This window comes from Oryza sativa, chromosome 1 (assembly GCF_034140825.1).
Source record: "Oryza sativa Japonica Group chromosome 1, ASM3414082v1".
Taxonomy (NCBI): Eukaryota; Viridiplantae; Streptophyta; class Magnoliopsida; order Poales; family Poaceae; genus Oryza; species Oryza sativa.
The window spans coordinates 42,819,850-42,840,044 of NC_089035.1; the positions used below are offsets into that span (position 1 = coordinate 42,819,850).

Here is a 20,195-nt window from a genome sequence, read left to right on the forward strand (position 1 = left end):
TAATATCTAAACAGCCTATATAATATCTGATGTGACACAATAAAACTGAATATAATATAAATATATGTATTGTTCAGGATGGTGGTGGACTGGTGCGCCGTGGACCATAGATAGGGCATTGGCGATGGTTCGGCCACCGTCACCCTTCCCCTGCCCTTAGACGGAGAGTCTCTGACGTGCTCGACTACTATGCCCGTGGATGGGGCTGGCCGCACCACCGTGCTGCCTTGTAGGCCTAAGTCGGCGAGCGCCGCGGCCACCACCACCACCGCTTCCTCCGCCCTGAGCTAGTGGCTTCCTCGATTCATTCGTTCCTTGGGTCGTGTCAGCATGGCCCATGTCCAAACGGGCTTGACTGGGCCGGCACGGGAAGGCCCGGCCCATTTTGCCACCTAGCCTTTGCCTGATGAGATCTGATGGCCGTTCTGAAGCCTCGCGAAGTCGCCGTTGGCGAAATCGGGGTGGTCGTTGCAGCTCGTCGACGCAAACTAGGTCAGCGCAAGCAGGTAGCAGACTAGCAGGGGGCAGTTTTCCGCCAAGTCAACGCTGGGAATTTCGACTGAAGATCCTGCTGGGAATGTCGCCGTGTCTGCAATTCCCAGTGAAGTTCCCCCCCTCCGAATCACAACTAAATCACGCAACCATTTTGTGGTTTCCTTCCTGTACAGTGTCTACGGTCTGCCTCTCTTTCCCTGTTTCCTGAAACTTCTCTTGCAGCTCGAGCTAAGCTGATGGCCACATTGTGCTGAGATCTCCTCTAGTGGCCTAATTCAGCATCCTCTCGTCGTGTCGAGACCTTCTATCCGTGACTGTAAGTACTGATATCCCTTTCGTTTCCTCTTTGGGTGACCAATTTGATTCTGAATATTTTTATTAGGACGATGCATAATTGATCTGACAAATTGTCGTGCCATCTGTTCTTCTCTTGATTTTGCTTCACAACGTCCACTTGACATCTCATCACCCATGCATTCAAGATAGGTGTATAATGTGCGTTGAGACGCCTTTCATGTGCCCTATCAATTGCTGATGAAGTTTTAGGTTCCCTAGTCAATATCAATATGATCTTTTAGCTCTATCTGTTCCTATTTAGGTTTTTTTTTGCCGGAATGACCGAAGGAGGTCATTCAATCTGGTGTTGTTGGCGCATAGCAGTGCTTGGCTTCTCCTATTTAGGTTTAACTGGAATTACTAGTAAGTTATGGAAATAGATGACATCAACTTATTAAGGATGCTGATGACATGATGACTATAATGATCTTCTTCCTGTTTTTGTAGGATTTCATCCTAAAATAGTTTTATAGCTTCAATAAAATATTCATCATATAAATCTTTAACTTCGATTTGTCGTCTAGGTTGAACTACATATATCAGAAATAAGATACATAATTTTAGTGCTTTACTACAGGGATTAAAAAAAGAGTACAACATGTATTGGGCTTTACATGCCTGTTCAAATTATGTGTACATGGTAGAAAGTACAGGCATAAAGACATGCATATTCGCACACTTATTATAAATTGCACTTTCTCATATGCAGTTCAGCTCCCAATTTCGACATCCTTTGTCTCGTTAATTGAAGCAACAGCTGGTTCAAAACATTGCCCTATTTGTCACCTCGTTTTCCTGTTACACATGTATGTTCCAATGCTGATTGATTCCATATCTAGTACTTTGGCATCCCACTTATGGAATCCTTTGGTCGCACGCCTCAGATATCTAATAGAGATGGAAGAAAATATTGGAAAGCTGGACAACACTATCAAAAACCTAGAAGTTAGGAAAAATGAAATCCAAATCCGGCTTAGTATCTCTGAGGGGAAGCAAGAAACATGTAATCCTGAAGTTACAGAATGGCTACAAAAGGTAGCAGCGATGGAAACTGAGGTGAATGAGATAAAAAATGTGCAGAGGAAGAGAAAGCAATTATTCAGTTATTGGTCAAAGTACGAAATTGGCATGCAGGCTGCGAAGAAACTGAAGGAAGCTGAAATGTTGCATGAAAAAGGTGCATTCAAAGAGGTATCATTTGAGGTACCACCATATTTCGTGCAAGAAGTGCCCACCATACCTTCAACTGAAGAAACAGAGTGTAATTTGAAAGAAGTTCTGCAGTACCTCAAAGATGACAATGTTGGAATTTTAGGGATATGGGGAATGGGAGGAGTTGGTAAGACCACCTTGCTCAGAAAAATCAACAATCACTTCTTAGGTGTAACCAAAGAAAATTATGGATTCGACCTTGTTGTTTATGTCGTGGCATCTACAGCCAGTGGAATAGGTCAGCTTCAAGCAGATATTGCTGAAAGGATCGGGCTGTTCCTGAAACCAGGTTGTAGCATTAATATACGGGCTTCATTTTTGTTAAGTTTTTTAAGGAGAAAGAAATTCTTACTTCTGATAGATGATTTATGGGGTTATTTTGATTTAGCTGAAGCTGGCATTCCATATCCTAATGGCCTAAATAAGCAGAAAGTAGTTCTGGCAACACGTTCTGAGAGTGTTTGTGGGCATATGGGAGCTCACAAGACGATCTTCATGGAATGCTTGGACCAAGAAAAAGCTTGGCGATTATTCAAAGAAAAAGCAACAGAAGAAGTTATTAGTTCAGATGTTAGGATTGAAAGCCTAGCAAAGGAAGTTGCAGAAGAATGTGGGGGTTTGCCCCTTGCTCTTGCAACTCTTGGTCGTGCAATGTCCACAAAGAGGACTCGTCATGAATGGGCACTTGCACTGTCATATCTGAAGAAGTCCCGCATTCATGAGATCCCAAATATGGGAAATACTAGTCACATATACACTAGGCTAAAATTAAGTTATGATTATCTGCAGGATAAACAGATCAAATATTGTTTCTTATGCTGTTCTCTGTGGCCTGAAGGCTACTCAATTTGGAAAGTTGCACTGATAGACTGTTGGATGGGGATGGGTTTGATAGAGTATGATACTATAGAGGAAGCATATGACAAGGGCCACTCCATCATTGAGTACTTGAAAAATGCTTGCTTATTGGAGGCTGGCTACTTGGAAGATAGGGAGGTGAGAATACATGACATTATCCGAGATATGGCACTGTCAATATCTTCTGGCTGTGTTGACCAAAGCATGAATTGGATTGTTCAGGCAGGGGTTGGAATTCATAAAATTGATAGCAGGGATATTGAGAAATGGAGGTCAGCCAGAAAGATATCGCTCATGTGCAATTATATCAGTGAACTTCCTCATGCTATCAGCTGTTACAATCTCCAATATCTGTCACTGCAGCAAAACTTTTGGTTGAATGTGATCCCACCTTCTCTTTTTAAATGCTTATCGTCTGTTACATACTTGGACTTGTCTTGGATTCCCATCAAAGAACTTCCAGAAGAAATCGGCGCATTAGTTGAACTCCAATGTCTCAAACTGAACCAAACACTCATTAAATCATTGCCTGTGGCGATTGGCCAATTAACAAAGTTGAAGTACCTAAATTTGAGCTACATGGATTTCTTGGAGAAGATACCCTATGGTGTTATTCCAAATTTATCAAAGCTACAAGTGTTGGACTTATATGGTAGCAGGTATGCTGGCTGTGAAGAGGGGTTTCATTCAAGAAGTCACATGGATTATGATGAGTTTAGAATAGAAGAGTTATCTTGCTTAACTAGAGAACTAAAAGCTCTGGGAATAACAATCAAGAAAGTGAGTACCTTGAAGAAGCTCCTTGATATTCATGGAAGTCACATGAGATTGCTTGGTCTATATAAATTGAGTGGCGAGACATCTCTTGCGCTCACTATACCAGATAGTGTCCTTGTTCTTAATATAACGGACTGTTCAGAATTAAAGGAGTTCTCTGTCACAAACAAGCCACAGTGTTATGGAGATCATCTTCCGAGGCTAGAGTTTCTCACCTTTTGGGATCTTCCAAGAATTGAGAAGATTAGTATGGGGCATATTCAGAACCTTCGTGTCCTTTATGTAGGGAAAGCCCATCAACTGATGGACATGTCCTGCATTCTGAAACTACCGCACCTGGAGCAATTGGATGTGTCTTTCTGCAATAAAATGAAACAGCTAGTCCATATAAAGAATAAAATCAATACTGAAGTACAAGATGAAATGCCAATCCAGGGATTTCGACGACTGAGAATTTTGCAATTGAATTCGTTGCCAAGCTTGGAAAACTTCTGTAACTTTAGCCTAGACCTTCCTTCTTTGGAATACTTTGATGTGTTTGCTTGTCCGAAGCTGAGAAGGCTGCCTTTTGGGCATGCAATTGTCAAATTAAAGAGTGTCATGGGGGAGAAAACATGGTGGGACAATCTTAAATGGGATGATGAAAACAGTCCCTTATTGCTATTTCCATTTTTTAAAGCATCAGAAACTCGTATAGCATCCTTAAGGCCGGAGCTAGATACTAGTGTAGCATCCTCACCCAAAGCTTTCTTCACCAAAAGGCAGCCCTATTTAAGTTCATCAATTCGCTACACATCTTTCCTAAAATCTATGTTTGAAGCTGAGGAGTTTAGTAGCCTTTAGAATGTGGGATTGCAGCTACAACACTGTCTTATCATTCTGTCTACAAGTGCAACAATGCTTACGTGAGGTGCTCAAAGGCTCAAGGTATGTTTTTGTCTTGTTAATGGTTCACTTGTGCGTTGAATTGTTGATTTGGTTGAACATGTAGGTTCATGGATGCTGATATTCACTTGCTGGTCAAAACGACTAATGATTATATGCTTTTTAAAAATTTAATCATATGAAAATTACACAAGCAATTTATTATACTTTCTTTTGTAGTTATACACTGACTACAAACAAGCTGTTTCCCTCTTTGATTTGCTCCACATTGGGCAGGGTCATTTTCGATTTTATCATATCAGCTCGGCAGTTTGAATTGAAGATTTGTTCTACAAAACTGAGTTAAAAATAATAGTTGTAAAAATGTAAGGTGTAAGTTCTGACTAAAAAGCTTACCACCTCACCCTTCTGGACCAACTCGGTTTTTCTAAAAGAAAAAAAAATGTCTCTGTTTTGGTCTCCTCCCTTTAAACTTTAGTTGACACAGATTACTTGTGTTCTTGACCGTTGTGAACGGTCAGAGTGGTTATTGGTTAGAGCTCGTGCTATGCCAGCCAGTAAACAGTTACGACCCTCTGAATATGAATATAGTCAAACAAAGGCATTTCTCTGTATTGGTTGAACCAGTGAATGTTTAGTGTACTACGTACTACTAGTTACTAACACAAGATAGCTAGTGCACCAGCAAGTTGCTCACAAATAAGTAGGATGATTCAATCTAAGCTGATCACACACCAACTCACTGAAGTGTTGTAAGCACTACGTGGTTAGGGAAATCGATATGCAGTAATTCTAGTATTCCTAATACTAATGATGCCTTTTTTCCCATGTCTAATCCATTGGCAGGTGGCACGTAACGACAATACAATGGATCTGTTATTATTGGTCATTGTCAGTTCCGAGAGCTCATGTTAGTCCTTGGACCTATCTACTACTACCATCCATTGACTGATTCTATGTTACTCTCTCCGCATTTTAATGTATGATACCGTTGACTTTTTAACTAACATTTGACCATTTGTCTTATTTAAATTTTTTATGCAAATATAAAAATACTTATGTCATACTTAAAGAACATTTGATGATAAATCAAGTCACAATAAAATAAATGATAATAACATAAATTTTTTAAATAAGACGAAAGGTCGTTTGTCAAAAAATCAATGGCGTCATACGTTAAAATAAAATACGGAGGGAGTATTTTCCATGAGCTCCAAGATGAACCGGAAATACTTGGGGAAAAGAACAGGTGAGGAGAGGCGAAGCCAACCGCCATCTAACCTGACGATGGTACCTCGTCCAACGTCCAGTCGACGACCAGTCCTCTTCCGGTCTTGAGCGCTTCACTGCTGAATTGGTAGATTTGGGACAGATGTATAACGACCGTCGACGAGGCTAGTGTTGATCATATAACAACTGACAAGTCTGCACCGAATCTGATTCTCCACCACGTAGCGTGCGTGCATGTACCTTATTAGTATGATTCTTACTCTAAATATTTTTGTCAGTTACTTAAAAAAATGAGATTTAGAGAAAGAGACGTTACTCCAAATATTTTTTAAGAAAAATTGTAAGTGTGATGGGATTTGAACATGGTAACTTAGGGTCAAAATCACATACTCCTTGCTAATGCACTGTAAAGTACATCTCTTGTCAATCACTTCTATGTTGCGTAAGTAATACTCCCTCCGTATTTTAATGTATGACGTCGTTGACTTTTTGATAAACGTTTGACCTTTCGTCTTATTTAAAAAATTTATGTAATTATCATTTATTTTATTGTGACTTAATTTATCATCAAATGTTCTTTAAGTATGACATAAGTATTTTTATATTTATATAAAAAAATTGAATAAGACGAATGGTCAAACGTTGGTTAAAAAATCAACGGCGTCATACATTAAAATAATGTATACGGAGGGAGTATATAGTATAGTATATAGTTGTGAAAAAGATGGGGGTAGTAATAATCTAGCGGGTGAAAAACGTGGCTGGGGTTGGGTTGTGCCGGCCGGTGGGGGTTGGGTTTGGTTGCGCCTGCCGGTGGAAGAGAAACGCCGCATGCTAGTACTCGTGACCGCAAAATCTGCTGCGCTTGACGATCATGGGGACTTGTCGCGTGCACGCGAGACGTACGCAGGTCTATCGGAGCGGAACCACCAACCACCTACCCCCGCCCGGCCAGATCGAGCCGCCGCGCCGCGTGCGCGCGCGCCTCCGCGATTCGATCCGCCCGATTCGGTCCCATCTCCGATCGCAACGCATTTTCCGCAGTCTCCGGTCTCCCGTGCGCGAGCGCGATCGTACATGTGTGTTGGGCTCGCGCGATCGGCTGACTTTGCTGGCGGCAACGGCTGCGTTCTTCTTTGGAGGGACGCTTCAACGGACGCGTCTCGCGCGCGCGGCTGACCACCAACACCACACCAAATGCGGCGTTTTCTTCTTTTCTGCTGCCAACCGCCCAAAGTCAGAAAGCCGAAGCCGTGCCTGCACGACCTCCACCCCGTTTCTCACCGCGCCGCCCAACCCAAACCTCCTCACCCTTCTTCGCGTTGACACCGTCGTCCTCCTCGATCTGCCCCTGACTGGTAACACGCGGCGTACCCATCATGTGGGTATAGTAGTAAGAAACACACCATCGCTTCCTGGTGGTTGAGAGTATCGTAAGCAACGGAAACAATGCAGCAGTCAGCGTCATCTATATGCCATGTTTACTTCCCACATAAAAATTTTACTTTATAAAATCGAACGTTTGAACACATGTATAAAGTATTAAATATAGGTTTAAAACAACTAATTACACAGATTACGACTAATTTGCGGAACGAATCTTTTAAGCCTAATTGCTCCACGATTTGACAATGTGGTGCTACAATAAACATTGCTAATGACGGATTAATTAGGCTTAATAAATTCATCTCGTGGCTTACTGACGGATTCTGTAATTAGTTTTTTTAATTAGTACCCGAACATACTATACAACACCTTATATAAATAACTGATGTAACACGCTAAAACTTTACATACCTAGGTCTAAACACCCCCCTATCTCACATTTCGACTACTTTCCTGGGCTACCCTTGTTGAAGACTGGAATACAACAATGGCTACCTTTCTTGTTTCCAGAAATCAACTGGAACTGTGCTTGAAGGACGGCTTGGACTCTCAACTTTGAACAGTCGATTCGCTGAAGAAAAAAATTTAACTTTGAACAGTCGTGTGTCTCTGGTCTGAAACGCTTTTGTTCTGATGCGCCTGAATTCGAGCAAAGCTTAACAAAAGCTCGTTACTTTTCAGCGAGTCCAAGCGAATTGTAACTGCTCATTTTTCATGTCCCTGGAGTGGCCAAGACTTGGGGCGGTCATACACTCATACCTGCGCATTCGCATGCATGTTGTTGCCATGCCAACCACTCCCCCACTATACTGCAATCGCACAAGATTTTGTCCGCGGCGACCTTTCGTAGCCGACGACCAAGACTCTGCCATATACTATTGCTTTTCAATATTACGCCTGCCTCTTTGCAATATAAATATATATAATGGTGTTCTGATATTTTCAGCTGTTGACTGCTACTGGTGATTTTTTTTCTTTTTGGAGATAATGGGTGGTAATCTTGTTAAATTTCATGGAGAAATGTGCATCAATGGATCATGAATGCAATACATATTTTTTGCAAAAAAAAGAACACACATAGAATTTGTCAGTCAAGTCTTTAGAAATAAGCATCCTGAGACATGAATTCTTTCTTGGTTGTCGCTATCAATGGGGCAAGTTCAAATCAGTGGAAATGTAGCTTCTTTTAGCGGTTCATGTCATTTGACATTTGACGAATACTCCCAGCTTCACTGATGAATTTTTCAGATAACGACTGAGATGTATACTTGTACGTTTGGTGGCTACCTAATCCAACGCTAGTTCAGAATGAAAGCAACTTTGAGTGCCCCAAAATACAAAGGCAAGTCACTGTACTCGTCAAGGGTATCTTTATACACGGAATATTGGTCGAGACAAGAGAATTCTAAAGCTTCAGATCCGATGCAAATCTAACATAAGCCAACGAAATATACTTACTACGCAGCTATGTAAAAATGTTGTCTCTCATCTTGGAACATTTTTTTTCCGCGAACGCGCAAAAAAATCGCACGTCAATATATTAGAAGAAAAGAGTTATAGTTACACAACACAATTAGCTAGACCGGCTTATGCCAGGAGAAGAGAGAAAAAGTAAAATAAAAAGCTGAAGCTTATAAAACTACGGCAGCTAAACACAAACTCCAAGTAGCAGGAAGGGCCCGAGCCACGCTACACTCCCAACAAGTCTCCAAAAGCGGCAATGCTAGTTAAAGACCACGTATGACCCTCTGAGTGGATGGATTTTCAGAACCACTGAGATTGAAGAGAGCGCAGAGTCGAAAACCCTAGTGTTTCGTTCCTTCCACAACTGCCAAGCGATCAAGAGCACTAGGAAGTCAAAGCCAGCATGGAGATGCTCAACTAAGCAGGCCCTGAAGGACAGCCACCAATTCTGGAACCAGCTGCCATGGGGAAGAGATAGCAGCCCAGCCAGGGAGGCGATAGCACACGCAACCAGACCTGCCGAGCAAACACATAGTCGAGGAGGATGTGTTTCACCGTCTCAAGATCCTAAGGCCATTCCCAACCCATGACACTAGACATAGTTTCCATAAACTCCACATCATCAAGAAACTAGTACTAGACACTACTCTTCCAATGCAAATACCACTATTCCATACTTAGATTTAATGCTATTTATCTCACATGATGCCTTGGATATTGTGTAGAAACCATTGTTTCCTTCTCTTTTCTCATTTATTCACTTGCCACATCATTTTTCATCCTAGGTGGTAGCTTATTTAATGCTATAGACACTATCCTAGTCATTGGGTTGGAAATGGCCTAAACGCAAAAGGGGCACGCCGAGTGACTATCGATTCCACGCTGCTGAAATGCAAACCAAAGGATTCCGCAAAGTACTATAAAATATGTTTACCGGTTTTAATGATTTTGTAGTCCTTAAAAAGATATTAGAGCTACAAGTTTTTCTAGGATAATTTTAAGAAAAATAGTGTAAAATATAAGAATCTCGAGGTACGGCTCTCTCCTGCTATAAATACCTATAGAGAAGAGGTAACATTACCCTTTTTTTTCTTATATGAAATCAAACAAGATATCTACTGAAACAACTGGTGTTTAAGATAATATTAAGTTATAAAATTTCAAAATTGAAATAATAACTAACCAAGTGACAGAAATATTCTGGTATATGATGGGATGAAAACGGGAACGGGAAAAGGAAAGGGAACAGACCCACCAACCAACCAACCAAACAAACCGGTTTAGCTTGCTGCTTGCCGGCAGCAGTAACCACGAAAGCGCTCGGCTCCACACGCCACGCACACCCCACACCCCAACCCAAAGCGGCATCAGCGCACGCGTCAGTCGTAGCCTCACTGCGACCGGGACCCACCCACCCCCTGGCCCCACCTGTCAGCCCCCCGTTGGTGTCAACTCCCGGTGGCCTCCTGCTTCGCCGATAAATAACCGAATCGGGGGGAGGAGGTGGAGGTGGTGCTCCTCCTCCTCAACAGCGTCGCCTCGCGTCGGCGTCGCCTCTCACCACCCAACCACCAGTCCACCACCCACCTCTCTCCCTCCCCTCCCCTCCCCAAACCCAACCCGAGCCGAGGCCGGAATTTCCTTTTTGGTGCGACGACGACGAGGTGAGGGTGAGCCAACCGCCGGATCGCGCCGCCATGTCGCTCGACGAGCTTCCGCACAAGGTAACCGCGGGTTTTGGCAATCTGCGTGGCTGCGGCTTCGAATTGAGCATTTCGGGGAGGGTGGTTCTGAAATCTGTTTTTGGGGTTCGCTGATGGGTGGTTTGGTTTCTCTCTGTGTGCCAGAAGCTGGCATCCTCGGAGGGAATTCGGTTCGCGCGGTCGGATTCCAGGTTCCGGAGCCTTAGCCCAGCGCCCATCCCAATCCCAACTGCCCCAAGCTTCAGATCATTGGTCGACCCGGTACGTGCGTGCTCTCGATTGGGTACTGGATTATCGCAAGGATGCGTGTCCATTTCCATCACGTCTCGTAGTCATCTTCTTTGCTATCGCTTGCTTAGCATTAGGGGAGTCTGTACTGTGTGGTATTGTCCTTAGAAGTCATGCTACTTTCACAAAAACAATGTGTTTCACAATGTTCCATTGCTCTGCCTCATCATTGGCAAGCTTGAAGACCAGAGGTCATGAGCTCGTGTCCCCCCCATTTTTGTGGGGGAAGACTTGGCCATAGACTTTCGCATTGTAAGGCACGTTGTGTTGAGTCCAACTCTGTCTTTTTTATTATTTGGGAGGGAGAGGGGGAGGGGGAGGGGGAGGGGGAGGGGAGACCACTACGGTCCTACCTTTTCGTTGATTTTTTTAAAAGCAAGTTGTGAAAATTGTACAAGATAAAAATAGAAAAAGAGGAGCACGCAGGCGCAAGGAGAGAGCTTGCGCACACAAGCACAAAACGAATTCAGATTTTCTTTTTGGGTGGTCATGTAGAGCCTCTGCACCCTTATTGTGCATTCTTCTTTATTTTGTTTTGACCCGTTTTCCTAGAATTCAATGGTTGGTTTCCAGGCATTGGGCATGAGTTCTCGTGGGAGCCATGCAAACATTGTGAGAAAATTTCCAAATAGGTCATAAAACGGATAAAAATGCTTGGGCCTAAACTCACAGTTTTTAGCAAGCCTAATCCTTTAGGAATTTCCATATTTGAAATTGGACGATTTTGGAGAGTACCATTATGTAGTCTTGTAATCCCTCTGTTTCATATCATAAGGTGCTTTGATTTTTTCCTAGTCAAACTTTGACCAAGTTTATAGAAAAAAATAGTCACATATAAAACAGCAAACTAGTTTCATTAAATCTAACATTGAATATATTTTGATAATATGTTTGTTTTGTGTTGAAAATACTACCATATTTTTCTATAAACTTGGTTAAACTTAACGAAGTTTGACTAGGAAAACAGTCAAAGCGACTTATAATATGAAATGTGGGGAGTAATTGCGTATTGGACATCAAATTTGAAGTTACTGTTACTGGATCATGTACTTGATTGTATGGGACTATGGGTCGAATTTTAATGTAATGTTCGAGTTTAAAATTTCTAGTTAGCGTCAAAATAAGCCCAACAAAGAGTTAAGGGATGGTTTATTTCTCAGGTTAAGTTTAAAGCTTAGTCCATTGCTCCATTTGAAAATCTGAAGCCAGTTGGGATAGACTATAGAGCTTATTACCAGTTCCTTTGCATTGCAGGTTTCTGATGAGAGAGTAAACCATGATACTGTGACCTCACATGAAAGTGAAATTGGGTCTGGGTCCATCTCCACAGTTAGCTCAACAGTTAGTTCAGTAGAATCAGAGAAAGCAGCTTATGAATTCCTTGCTCAAACTCCTATCAAGTCAACCGATGCACACCTTGTTGAGTTTTCAGAAGCTATGAGAAGTAAGGAGACAAAAGCTTTACATGGCACTACCAAATTCCTGATTATCTACAGTTATATATACCTTTCAGTCCTTTCACTTGCATTCAAAAAACAAAATATTGATAAATATAGTTTATTTTTAAACTGAAGCTGTTGCAAAAGCATTGCGACGAGTTGCAGAAGGGAAAGCTGCTGCTCAAGCTGAGGCGGAAGAGTGGAGGCGTAAATATGAATTAGAGATGGCACACAAACAGCAGAGAAAAATCAAAGGTTAGTTTTGTATACATTCGTAGTTGCTATTCCAGGAGCTATCTCCAAAAATCTAAATTGGAATTCTACCTTGTGCAGGCTATGGCAGTTGTGCCAATAATGAATTAGAAAAGTTGGCCAGCCAACTAACACTGGAGACGCCTGCATCTGATCAAGCGGGATGTTGTGGAAATCATGGTATATGTTCACATGAGGTTCTTCAGGATGAAAGTCCTGGTCCTAACCCCCGATCTAGTCACAAGCTGGTGAGTAGAAAGGCATCATTTAGACTTTCATGGGGATGCAATGGGGATAAAAACGGCCAGCACAAGCATGATTTTGTATCATTTGAAAAGGGAGATATAACAACAGCAGAGCGCAGCAACAAGCAGGTTAGTCCTCCTGTGCTGGAACAGTCAAGAATATTATTCTAATTATTTCACTCCAGTAGCTGGAATAACTAGACCAATGAATCGTCTCTTATGCACATCTATTTCTGTTACAACGATTTTTTTTATTTCAGATTTTGCTGAAATGGGAATCCTCGCCACAAACTGTTCTTTTCATAACCAAACCTAATTCTAACTCCGTGCATGTTCTTTGTGCTGAAATGGTCAGGTGTGTTCTTTGATTTTTATATTTTAAATGCCCTAAATATCTGACAGATGCATGCACGTTTTAAGTATTGTGTTTGCACTGCTAAATGTACTATTTATTTTTCTGCAGATGGCTTAAGGAACATAAAAAGATAAATGTTGTTGTAGAGCCACGTGTTAGCAAGGAACTCTTAACAGAAGATTCCTACTACAATTTCATCCAAACATGGGATGATGGTAAGGCATTTCTATTGATTTAATACATTAGTTTCATGCTGATTCATATTTTTTCTTTTGAAATACTTCATATGCTTAAGAGAAAAAAAAATGGTGTTTCAGTTATGAACCCTTTCCTTGTCATTGATATTCTGAAAAATGAAAGAACTTTCATGATAACTAAATTAGTTGATTACTGCCGAAATGGCATGGGTATATAGTACGGGCATGCTTTTGCTTTACTTTATCACCCTTATGTATCCTATCTTGTTTTACATGGGGGCAAAATTTACAATGAGAACTGAATTAGTTGATTACTGCTTGAATTCGAGATGTTTATTACCTATGTCTAGATTTTTATGAAATCATCCAATCACATCTCAATAAAGATTTCGGTAAAAATCCCCTTCTACTGCTTGAATTTGTGATGTTTATTACCTCTGTATGGAATTTTCTGAAATATTCCAATCACATCCCAATAAAGTAATATCCTTGTACTAGATGTCGGTACAAATCATTCTTGGCATTGAATTGGATACACATTATAAAGTTGTATTTTGTATCAAATGGGAAGATTAGACATCTTGTTTGAGTAAAGTAGTTCTATTCATTCACCTAGCACTCTCCCTTATCTGTGCAACTAATTAGATAATTCTGATAGATGAGGAGAAAAAGATGTTGCACACAAAGGTTGATCTCATTGTAACTCTTGGTGGTGATGGGACTGTTTTATGGGTAAGTAAATTCAATTCTTTGTCTAGAGTTCTGCCTCAACCACTGTATCTTTTGATCGAATCAGACCAACTAGAGGATTAACCTTTTTTTTTTTCCAAAGGTCCATATATTTAGTCAATAATCAATATTGCTTAGTTTAATGGCATATGTGGGGTAGAATTGGCTGACAGCTGAAATGGAAGGTCTGTCGGTGCCTGCAGCATAAGTTATCATGAGAATTGCTTCTTCACAGTTAGGCAGAGTTCTTTTCTGATTCTGACCTATCAAAATCAAAAGTTGGAAGGTTCTAGTACAAATTAGCTATCAAAACCAACTTACCTGATATTTATTGCTTTGTTCTTCCATATTTAGGCGACTGATTATTCCTGCATTTGAAACTATAATTGCTTCTCAATTTGTACTAGTTACTAGTTTTTGTACATTGCTCTGCTGGGCTGACATTTAAATACATGGTGAATCAATCTCTTAACAGGCTGCGTCTTTGTTCAAAGGGCCAGTTCCTCCGGTTGTTGCTTTCTCCCTAGGATCACTGGGATTCATGACACCTTTCCGTATCCTTTTATTATGGATGTTGACTGCTTTCTCGATATCGTTTTGTGTAGTGACTGGTTCTTACTGTTTTGCTATCCAATCTACATTTTTAGTAAGTTTGGATTTGGTCTAAAAGAAACCTGCTTGTTAGACGATAAATCTCACATGAAGCTCCCTGCTCTCCTGTTAACATTTGTGTTATCCATGTTGTCCTCCTTAACATGCTTTTCAGCAAGTGAGCAATATCGTGATTGTCTGGACAATGTGCTGAATGGACCATTTAGCATCACATTGAGAAACCGTCTACAGTGCCATGTAATCCGTGATGCAGCAAAGGATGAACTTGAGACTGAGGAGCCAATTTTAGTGTTAAACGAAGTCACAATTGACCGTGGAATATCATCTTACCTTACCTACTTGGAATGCTACTGTGATAGTTCTTTCGTTACATGTGTACAAGGGGATGGACTGATCATATCAACAACATCTGGAAGCACGGCATATTCATTGGCAGCTGGAGGATCCATGGTTCATCCACAGGTATGCCCTACATCGCATGATACATCCTTAGCACTTGAGTATTTACTGATTAATTTTATTGGATTATCTTCTTGGGCATTTCCTAATCACACCCCCTTAGATTTCTGCAATAAATCGTGAAGCTTTTTTCCCCTTGGTTCTAAAATTGTGTAATGTGGTTCAGAAGTTTAGATAAGTTGCACTGAACACCAGAATCTGATCTGTTTCACAAACATAGGCTACCCTGTACTACCTGTAATTCTTGTAGCAAATTAGCAATGTCTATAAATTAACCTTTTGAGGCCTAGTTACAATCATGAAATGTTGCTATTTCCTTTGTCCAGCTGCTCAACATAACTTGTCGACTCTATTTTGGTGGTCTCAAATGTTGTGCTGGTATATGCAGGTCCCAGGAATCCTATTCACGCCGATCTGCCCGCATTCCCTGTCATTCAGGCCTTTGATACTGCCTGAATATGTGACCCTGCGCGTACAAGTGCCACATAACAGCAGGGGCCAAGCTTGGGCATCATTCGATGGCAAAGATCGGAAGCTGCTGTCACCCGGGGATGCTCTCATCTGCAGCATTTCTCCATGGCCTGTGCCCACGGCTTGCCTGGTGGATTCAACAACCGATTTCCTACGCAGCATCCACGAGGGTCTCCACTGGAACCTGAGGAAGTCCCAGTCATTCGACGGCCCGCGTGATTGATCCCAGCTCCTGGATACAGTCCAGTGTCAGAGTTGAGAGTTTCAGCTGGCCATCAGAAGAGTTTCCCACGAGTCCAGCTAACACCGAGCGGATAAATGTACCTAGCAGAGTTTGTTGCTTGTTACCATTCCATATACATATACATATACATATACATATACTAGAAGGCTGCTGCGTGTAGATTTGGGGTAAGTACTGGGGACTGAAGAATGAATCGAAATAGAAAGTATCGAGAATACACTGTGCCATGATGAATGTATAACAGTAGATGTGGCAGGCAACATATACTGATGTGCACTAGCATCTGAAGTAGCATGGGAGAGTAGATACCGGTGACAAGTCATCGAAGTGTAAAAACACAACATGTATACTGGTATATATATGTACCCCCATGATCTGAATGAAATAATTTGACCATGGAAAGGAAACCCTGCGTACTCTGCTGTTACAGTTTGGTGTTCATGCAATCCGCCAATTGAGGGTGTGGAGCAGTGGAAGCTTCACTCCAGTTTCCACAAATCACAACTGATGCATGGATGGTGAGAGCAACAACGCATCCCTGATTTGAACCCGTGCGTGCACGGTCGGTCTCGGTCAGTGATACAGTGATACAGCCTCAGTTCCCGTGCAGTGTCGCGTTCCGGCGAGAGTTGGATTCCGAGTGGCCGGCGACCCCATCCGGCAGCCACCCCAGCGGCGGAGGAACGTGAGCTCTTTTGTTGCTTTCTATCTGTCCAACCTACCCCCCCTCACGGGCCTCGCCCACGCCACGCACGCCAATCCAACCAGCGTCCCATTTCCCTCCTCGTCTCCCCCCGCGTCCACTTCTCCACTCCCACCACCACCATGCAACGCAGCCGCTGGCACTAGATCTCCCACGACCACCTCGCCTCGCCACCATATCTGCAGCTCCACTCCCCTCCTCCTCGTTACTGCTGAAATGGCGACGCCTATCGCGTTACTGCTGTTCGTGCTGGTGGTGGCGGCGGCGGCTGACAGTACGATGCCGATGCCGGTGAACGAGGAGGTGCTGGGGCTGGTGGTGTTCAAGTCGGCGCTGTCGGACCCCTCCGGCGCGCTGGCGACGTGGACGGAGTCCGACGCGACGCCGTGCGGGTGGGCGCACGTGGAGTGCGACCCGGCGACGTCGCGCGTGCTCCGCCTCGCGCTCGACGGGCTCGGCCTCTCCGGCCGCATGCCGCGGGGGCTCGACCGCCTCGCCGCGCTCCAGTCGCTCTCCGTCGCCCGCAACAACCTCTCCGGCGAGCTCCCCCCGGGGCTCTCCCTGCTCGCCTCGCTCCGCTCCATCGACCTCTCCTACAACGCCTTCTCCGGCCCGCTCCCCGGCGACGTCCCGCTCCTCGCCTCCCTCCGCTACCTCGACCTCACCGGCAATGCCTTCTCCGGCCCGCTGCCCGCCACGTTCCCCGCCACCGTCCGCTTCCTCATGCTCTCCGGCAACCAGTTCTCCGGCCCGCTGCCGCAGGGCCTCTCCAAGAGCTCCTTCCTGCTCCACCTCAACCTGTCCGGGAACCAGCTCTCCGGCTCGCCGGACTTCGCCGGCGCGCTCTGGCCGCTCTCGCGCCTGCGCGCCCTCGACCTCTCCCGCAACCAGTTCTCCGGCACCGTCACCACCGGCATTGCCAACCTCCACAACCTCAAGACCATCGACCTCAGCGGCAACAGGTTCTTCGGCGCCGTCCCGAGCGACATTGGCCTGTGCCCTCACCTCAGCACCGTCGACATAAGCTCCAACGCGTTCGACGGCCAGCTCCCTGACTCTATCGCCCATCTCGGCTCGCTCGTCTACTTCGCCGCGTCCGGCAACCGCTTCTCCGGCGATGTCCCTGCTTGGCTTGGCGACTTGGCGGCGCTTCAGCACCTCGATTTCTCCGACAATGCGCTCACCGGCCGCTTGCCGGACTCGCTCGGGAAGCTCAAGGACCTCAGGTACCTGAGCATGTCAGAGAACCAGCTCTCCGGTGCCATCCCGGACGCCATGTCCGGCTGCACGAAGCTCGCCGAGCTTCACCTGAGGGCCAACAACCTCAGCGGCAGCATCCCGGATGCACTGTTCGACGTCGGGCTGGAGACGCTCGACATGTCGTCGAACGCGCTCTCGGGCGTCCTGCCGTCGGGCTCGACGAAGCTGGCGGAGACCCTGCAATGGCTCGACCTCTCCGTCAACCAGATCACCGGCGGCATCCCGGCGGAGATGGCGCTCTTCATGAACCTCCGCTACCTCAACCTGTCCCGCAACGACCTCCGCACCCAGCTGCCGCCGGAGCTCGGCCTTCTCCGCAACCTCACCGTGCTCGACCTCCGCAGCAGCGGCTTGTACGGGACAATGCCGAGCGACCTGTGCGAGGCCGGCAGCCTCGCCGTGCTCCAGCTCGACGGCAACTCCCTCGCCGGCCCCATCCCCGACAACATCGGCAACTGTTCGTCCCTCTACCTACTGTAAGTCAACAAATTGCTAATTACATTTACAATATCGTCGTTGCGTTGAGGTTGAAGACGAAGACGACGAATCGCGTGACACGTTTGATCGATGCATCGGGTTTGCCATGGCAGGAGCTTGGGGCACAACAGCTTGACGGGGCCGATACCGGTGGGCATGTCGGAGCTGAAGAAGCTGGAGATTCTGAGGCTGGAGTACAACAACCTGAGCGGCGAGATACCGCAGCAGCTGGGCGGGATCGAGAGCCTCCTGGCGGTGAACGTCTCGCACAACCGCCTCGTAGGCCGGCTGCCGGCGTCGGGCGTGTTCCAGAGCCTCGACGCGAGCGCGCTGGAGGGCAACCTCGGCATCTGCAGCCCGCTGGTGACGCAGCCGTGCAGGATGAACGTGGCCAAGCCGCTCGTGCTCGACCCCAACGAGTACCCGCACGGCGGCGACGGCGACAACAACCTCGAGACCAGCGGCCGCGGCCCGGCGTCGCCGAGGAAACGGCGGTTCCTGAGCGTGTCCGCCATGGTGGCCATCTGCGCGGCGGTGTTCATCATCCTCGGGGTCATCGTCATCACCCTGCTCAACATGTCGGCGCGGCGGAGGGCCGGCGACGGCGGGACGACGACGCCGGAGAAGGAGCTGGAGAGCATCGTGTCAAGCTCGACCAAGTCCAGCAAGCTCGCCACGGGCAAGATGGTGACGTTCGGGCCGGGCAACAGCCTCCGTTCCGAGGACTTCGTGGGCGGCGCCGACGCGCTGCTGAGCAAGGCGACGGAGATCGGCCGCGGCGTGTTCGGGACGGTGTACCGCGCGTCCGTCGGCGAGGGCAGGGTGGTCGCCATCAAGAAGCTCGCGACGGCGAGCATCGTGGAGTCCCGCGACGACTTCGACCGCGAGGTCCGCATCCTGGGGAAGGCGAGGCACCCCAACCTACTCCCCCTCAAGGGCTACTACTGGACGCCGCAGCTCCAGCTCCTCATCACCGACTACGCGCCGCACGGCAGCCTGGAGGCGCGGCTCCACGGCAACGGCGACGGCGCGTTCCCGCCGCTGACATGGGCGGAGCGGTTCCGCATCGTGGCCGGCACGGCGAGGGGGCTCGCGCACCTGCACCAGTCGTTCCGGCCGCCGATGATCCACTACAACGTGAAGCCGAGCAACATCCTGCTCGACGAGCAGTGCAACCCGATGGTCGGCGACTTCGGGCTGGCGCGGCTGCTGCCGAAGCTGGACAAGCACGTGATGAGCAGCCGGTTCCAGGGCGGGATGGGGTACGTGGCGCCGGAGCTGGCGTGCCAGAGCCTCCGGATCAACGAGAAGTGCGATATCTACGGCTTCGGCGTGCTCATCCTGGAGCTCGTCACGGGGCGGAGGGCCGTCGAGTACGGCGACGACGACGTGGTCATCCTCATCGACCAGGTCCGCGTCCTCCTCGACCACGGCGGCGGCAGCAACGTGCTGGAGTGCGTCGACCCGAGCATCGGCGAGTTCCCGGAGGAGGAGGTGCTGCCGGTGCTCAAGCTCGGGATGGTGTGCACGTCGCAGATCCCATCCAACCGCCCGTCCATGGCCGAGGTCGTCCAGATCCTGCAGGTCATCAAGGCCCCCGTCGCTGCATCGTCAGCCAGAATCGAAGCTTTCTGAATTCTGATCGATCTGACGACGCCACATCATTACTCCTACTAAACCACAGGGTTAATGATTCCAAATCATCGAATCGATCACTTGCATTGCATTGCATGCATGCATCCGCAAGTACTACGTGTTCCCTAGTGCAAAAATTGAAAGGTCTGAGCAGTAGGCAGTAATAGTAGTACGTACAACTGTTCCTGCCGTGCTAATTTTCTCAGGGTCTTTTTTTGTCTCTGCTTTTGGATGTCAGATAAATCTCATTATTATTACGTGGTGCCTTGTTCGATCTACACTTCTACAGTTCTACTACTACTCTGCTACTGCAAGTACGTGACCCATTACTGCTGCATCGTTTCTAACCGTTCTTAATACTGCCATTGGACCATTGGTGCCAGCTCTGGATGGATTCTGTACATGCAACGCATGGAAATATGCTCACTTGTGACTGGTCTGAGTTGTAACAAAGTTGGCGTGTTGCATTGCGCCCACACTACT

General features: G+C 46.1%; 3 protein-coding genes across 4 annotated transcripts; all 3 read left to right on the top strand.

The window, feature by feature from the left end:
• Window positions 1-615: 615 nt before the first annotated feature.
• LOC4325415 (disease resistance protein SUMM2) lies at window positions 616-6,220 on the top strand. Its single transcript, XM_066306741.1, has 3 exons — window positions 616-811; window positions 1,541-4,605; window positions 5,410-6,220. The coding sequence occupies exon 2, from the start codon at window positions 1,636-1,638 to the stop codon at window positions 4,519-4,521; it is 2,886 nt and encodes a 961-aa protein (XP_066162838.1). The 5' UTR covers window positions 616-811; window positions 1,541-1,635; the 3' UTR covers window positions 4,522-4,605; window positions 5,410-6,220.
• Window positions 6,221-10,152: 3,932 nt separating this feature from the next.
• Window positions 10,153-16,041, top strand: LOC4325416 (probable NAD kinase 1). 2 transcript variants are annotated; one of them, NM_001401832.1, is made up of 11 exons: window positions 10,153-10,367; window positions 10,491-10,607; window positions 11,889-12,078; window positions 12,209-12,328; window positions 12,407-12,699; window positions 12,831-12,925; window positions 13,034-13,140; window positions 13,781-13,854; window positions 14,327-14,405; window positions 14,618-14,925; window positions 15,311-16,036. In NM_001401832.1, the coding sequence occupies exons 1-11, from the start codon at window positions 10,341-10,343 to the stop codon at window positions 15,614-15,616; spliced, it is 1,716 nt and encodes a 571-aa protein (NP_001388761.1). In that variant the 5' UTR covers window positions 10,153-10,340; the 3' UTR covers window positions 15,617-16,036. The 2 variants fall into 2 exon arrangements, with proteins under 2 accessions (NP_001388761.1, NP_001388762.1); NM_001401833.1 differs by lacking the exon at window positions 10,491-10,607 and having other exon boundaries at window positions 15,311-16,041.
• A 380-nt stretch (window positions 16,042-16,421) lies between these two features.
• LOC4325381 (probably inactive leucine-rich repeat receptor-like protein kinase At3g28040) lies at window positions 16,422-19,990 on the top strand. The gene is made up of 2 exons (XM_015765510.3): window positions 16,422-18,076; window positions 18,191-19,990. Exons 1-2 carry the CDS (start codon window positions 16,557-16,559, stop codon window positions 19,710-19,712), a joined length of 3,042 nt encoding a protein of 1,013 aa, XP_015620996.1. The 5' UTR covers window positions 16,422-16,556; the 3' UTR covers window positions 19,713-19,990.
• Window positions 19,991-20,195: the final 205 nt, after the last annotated feature.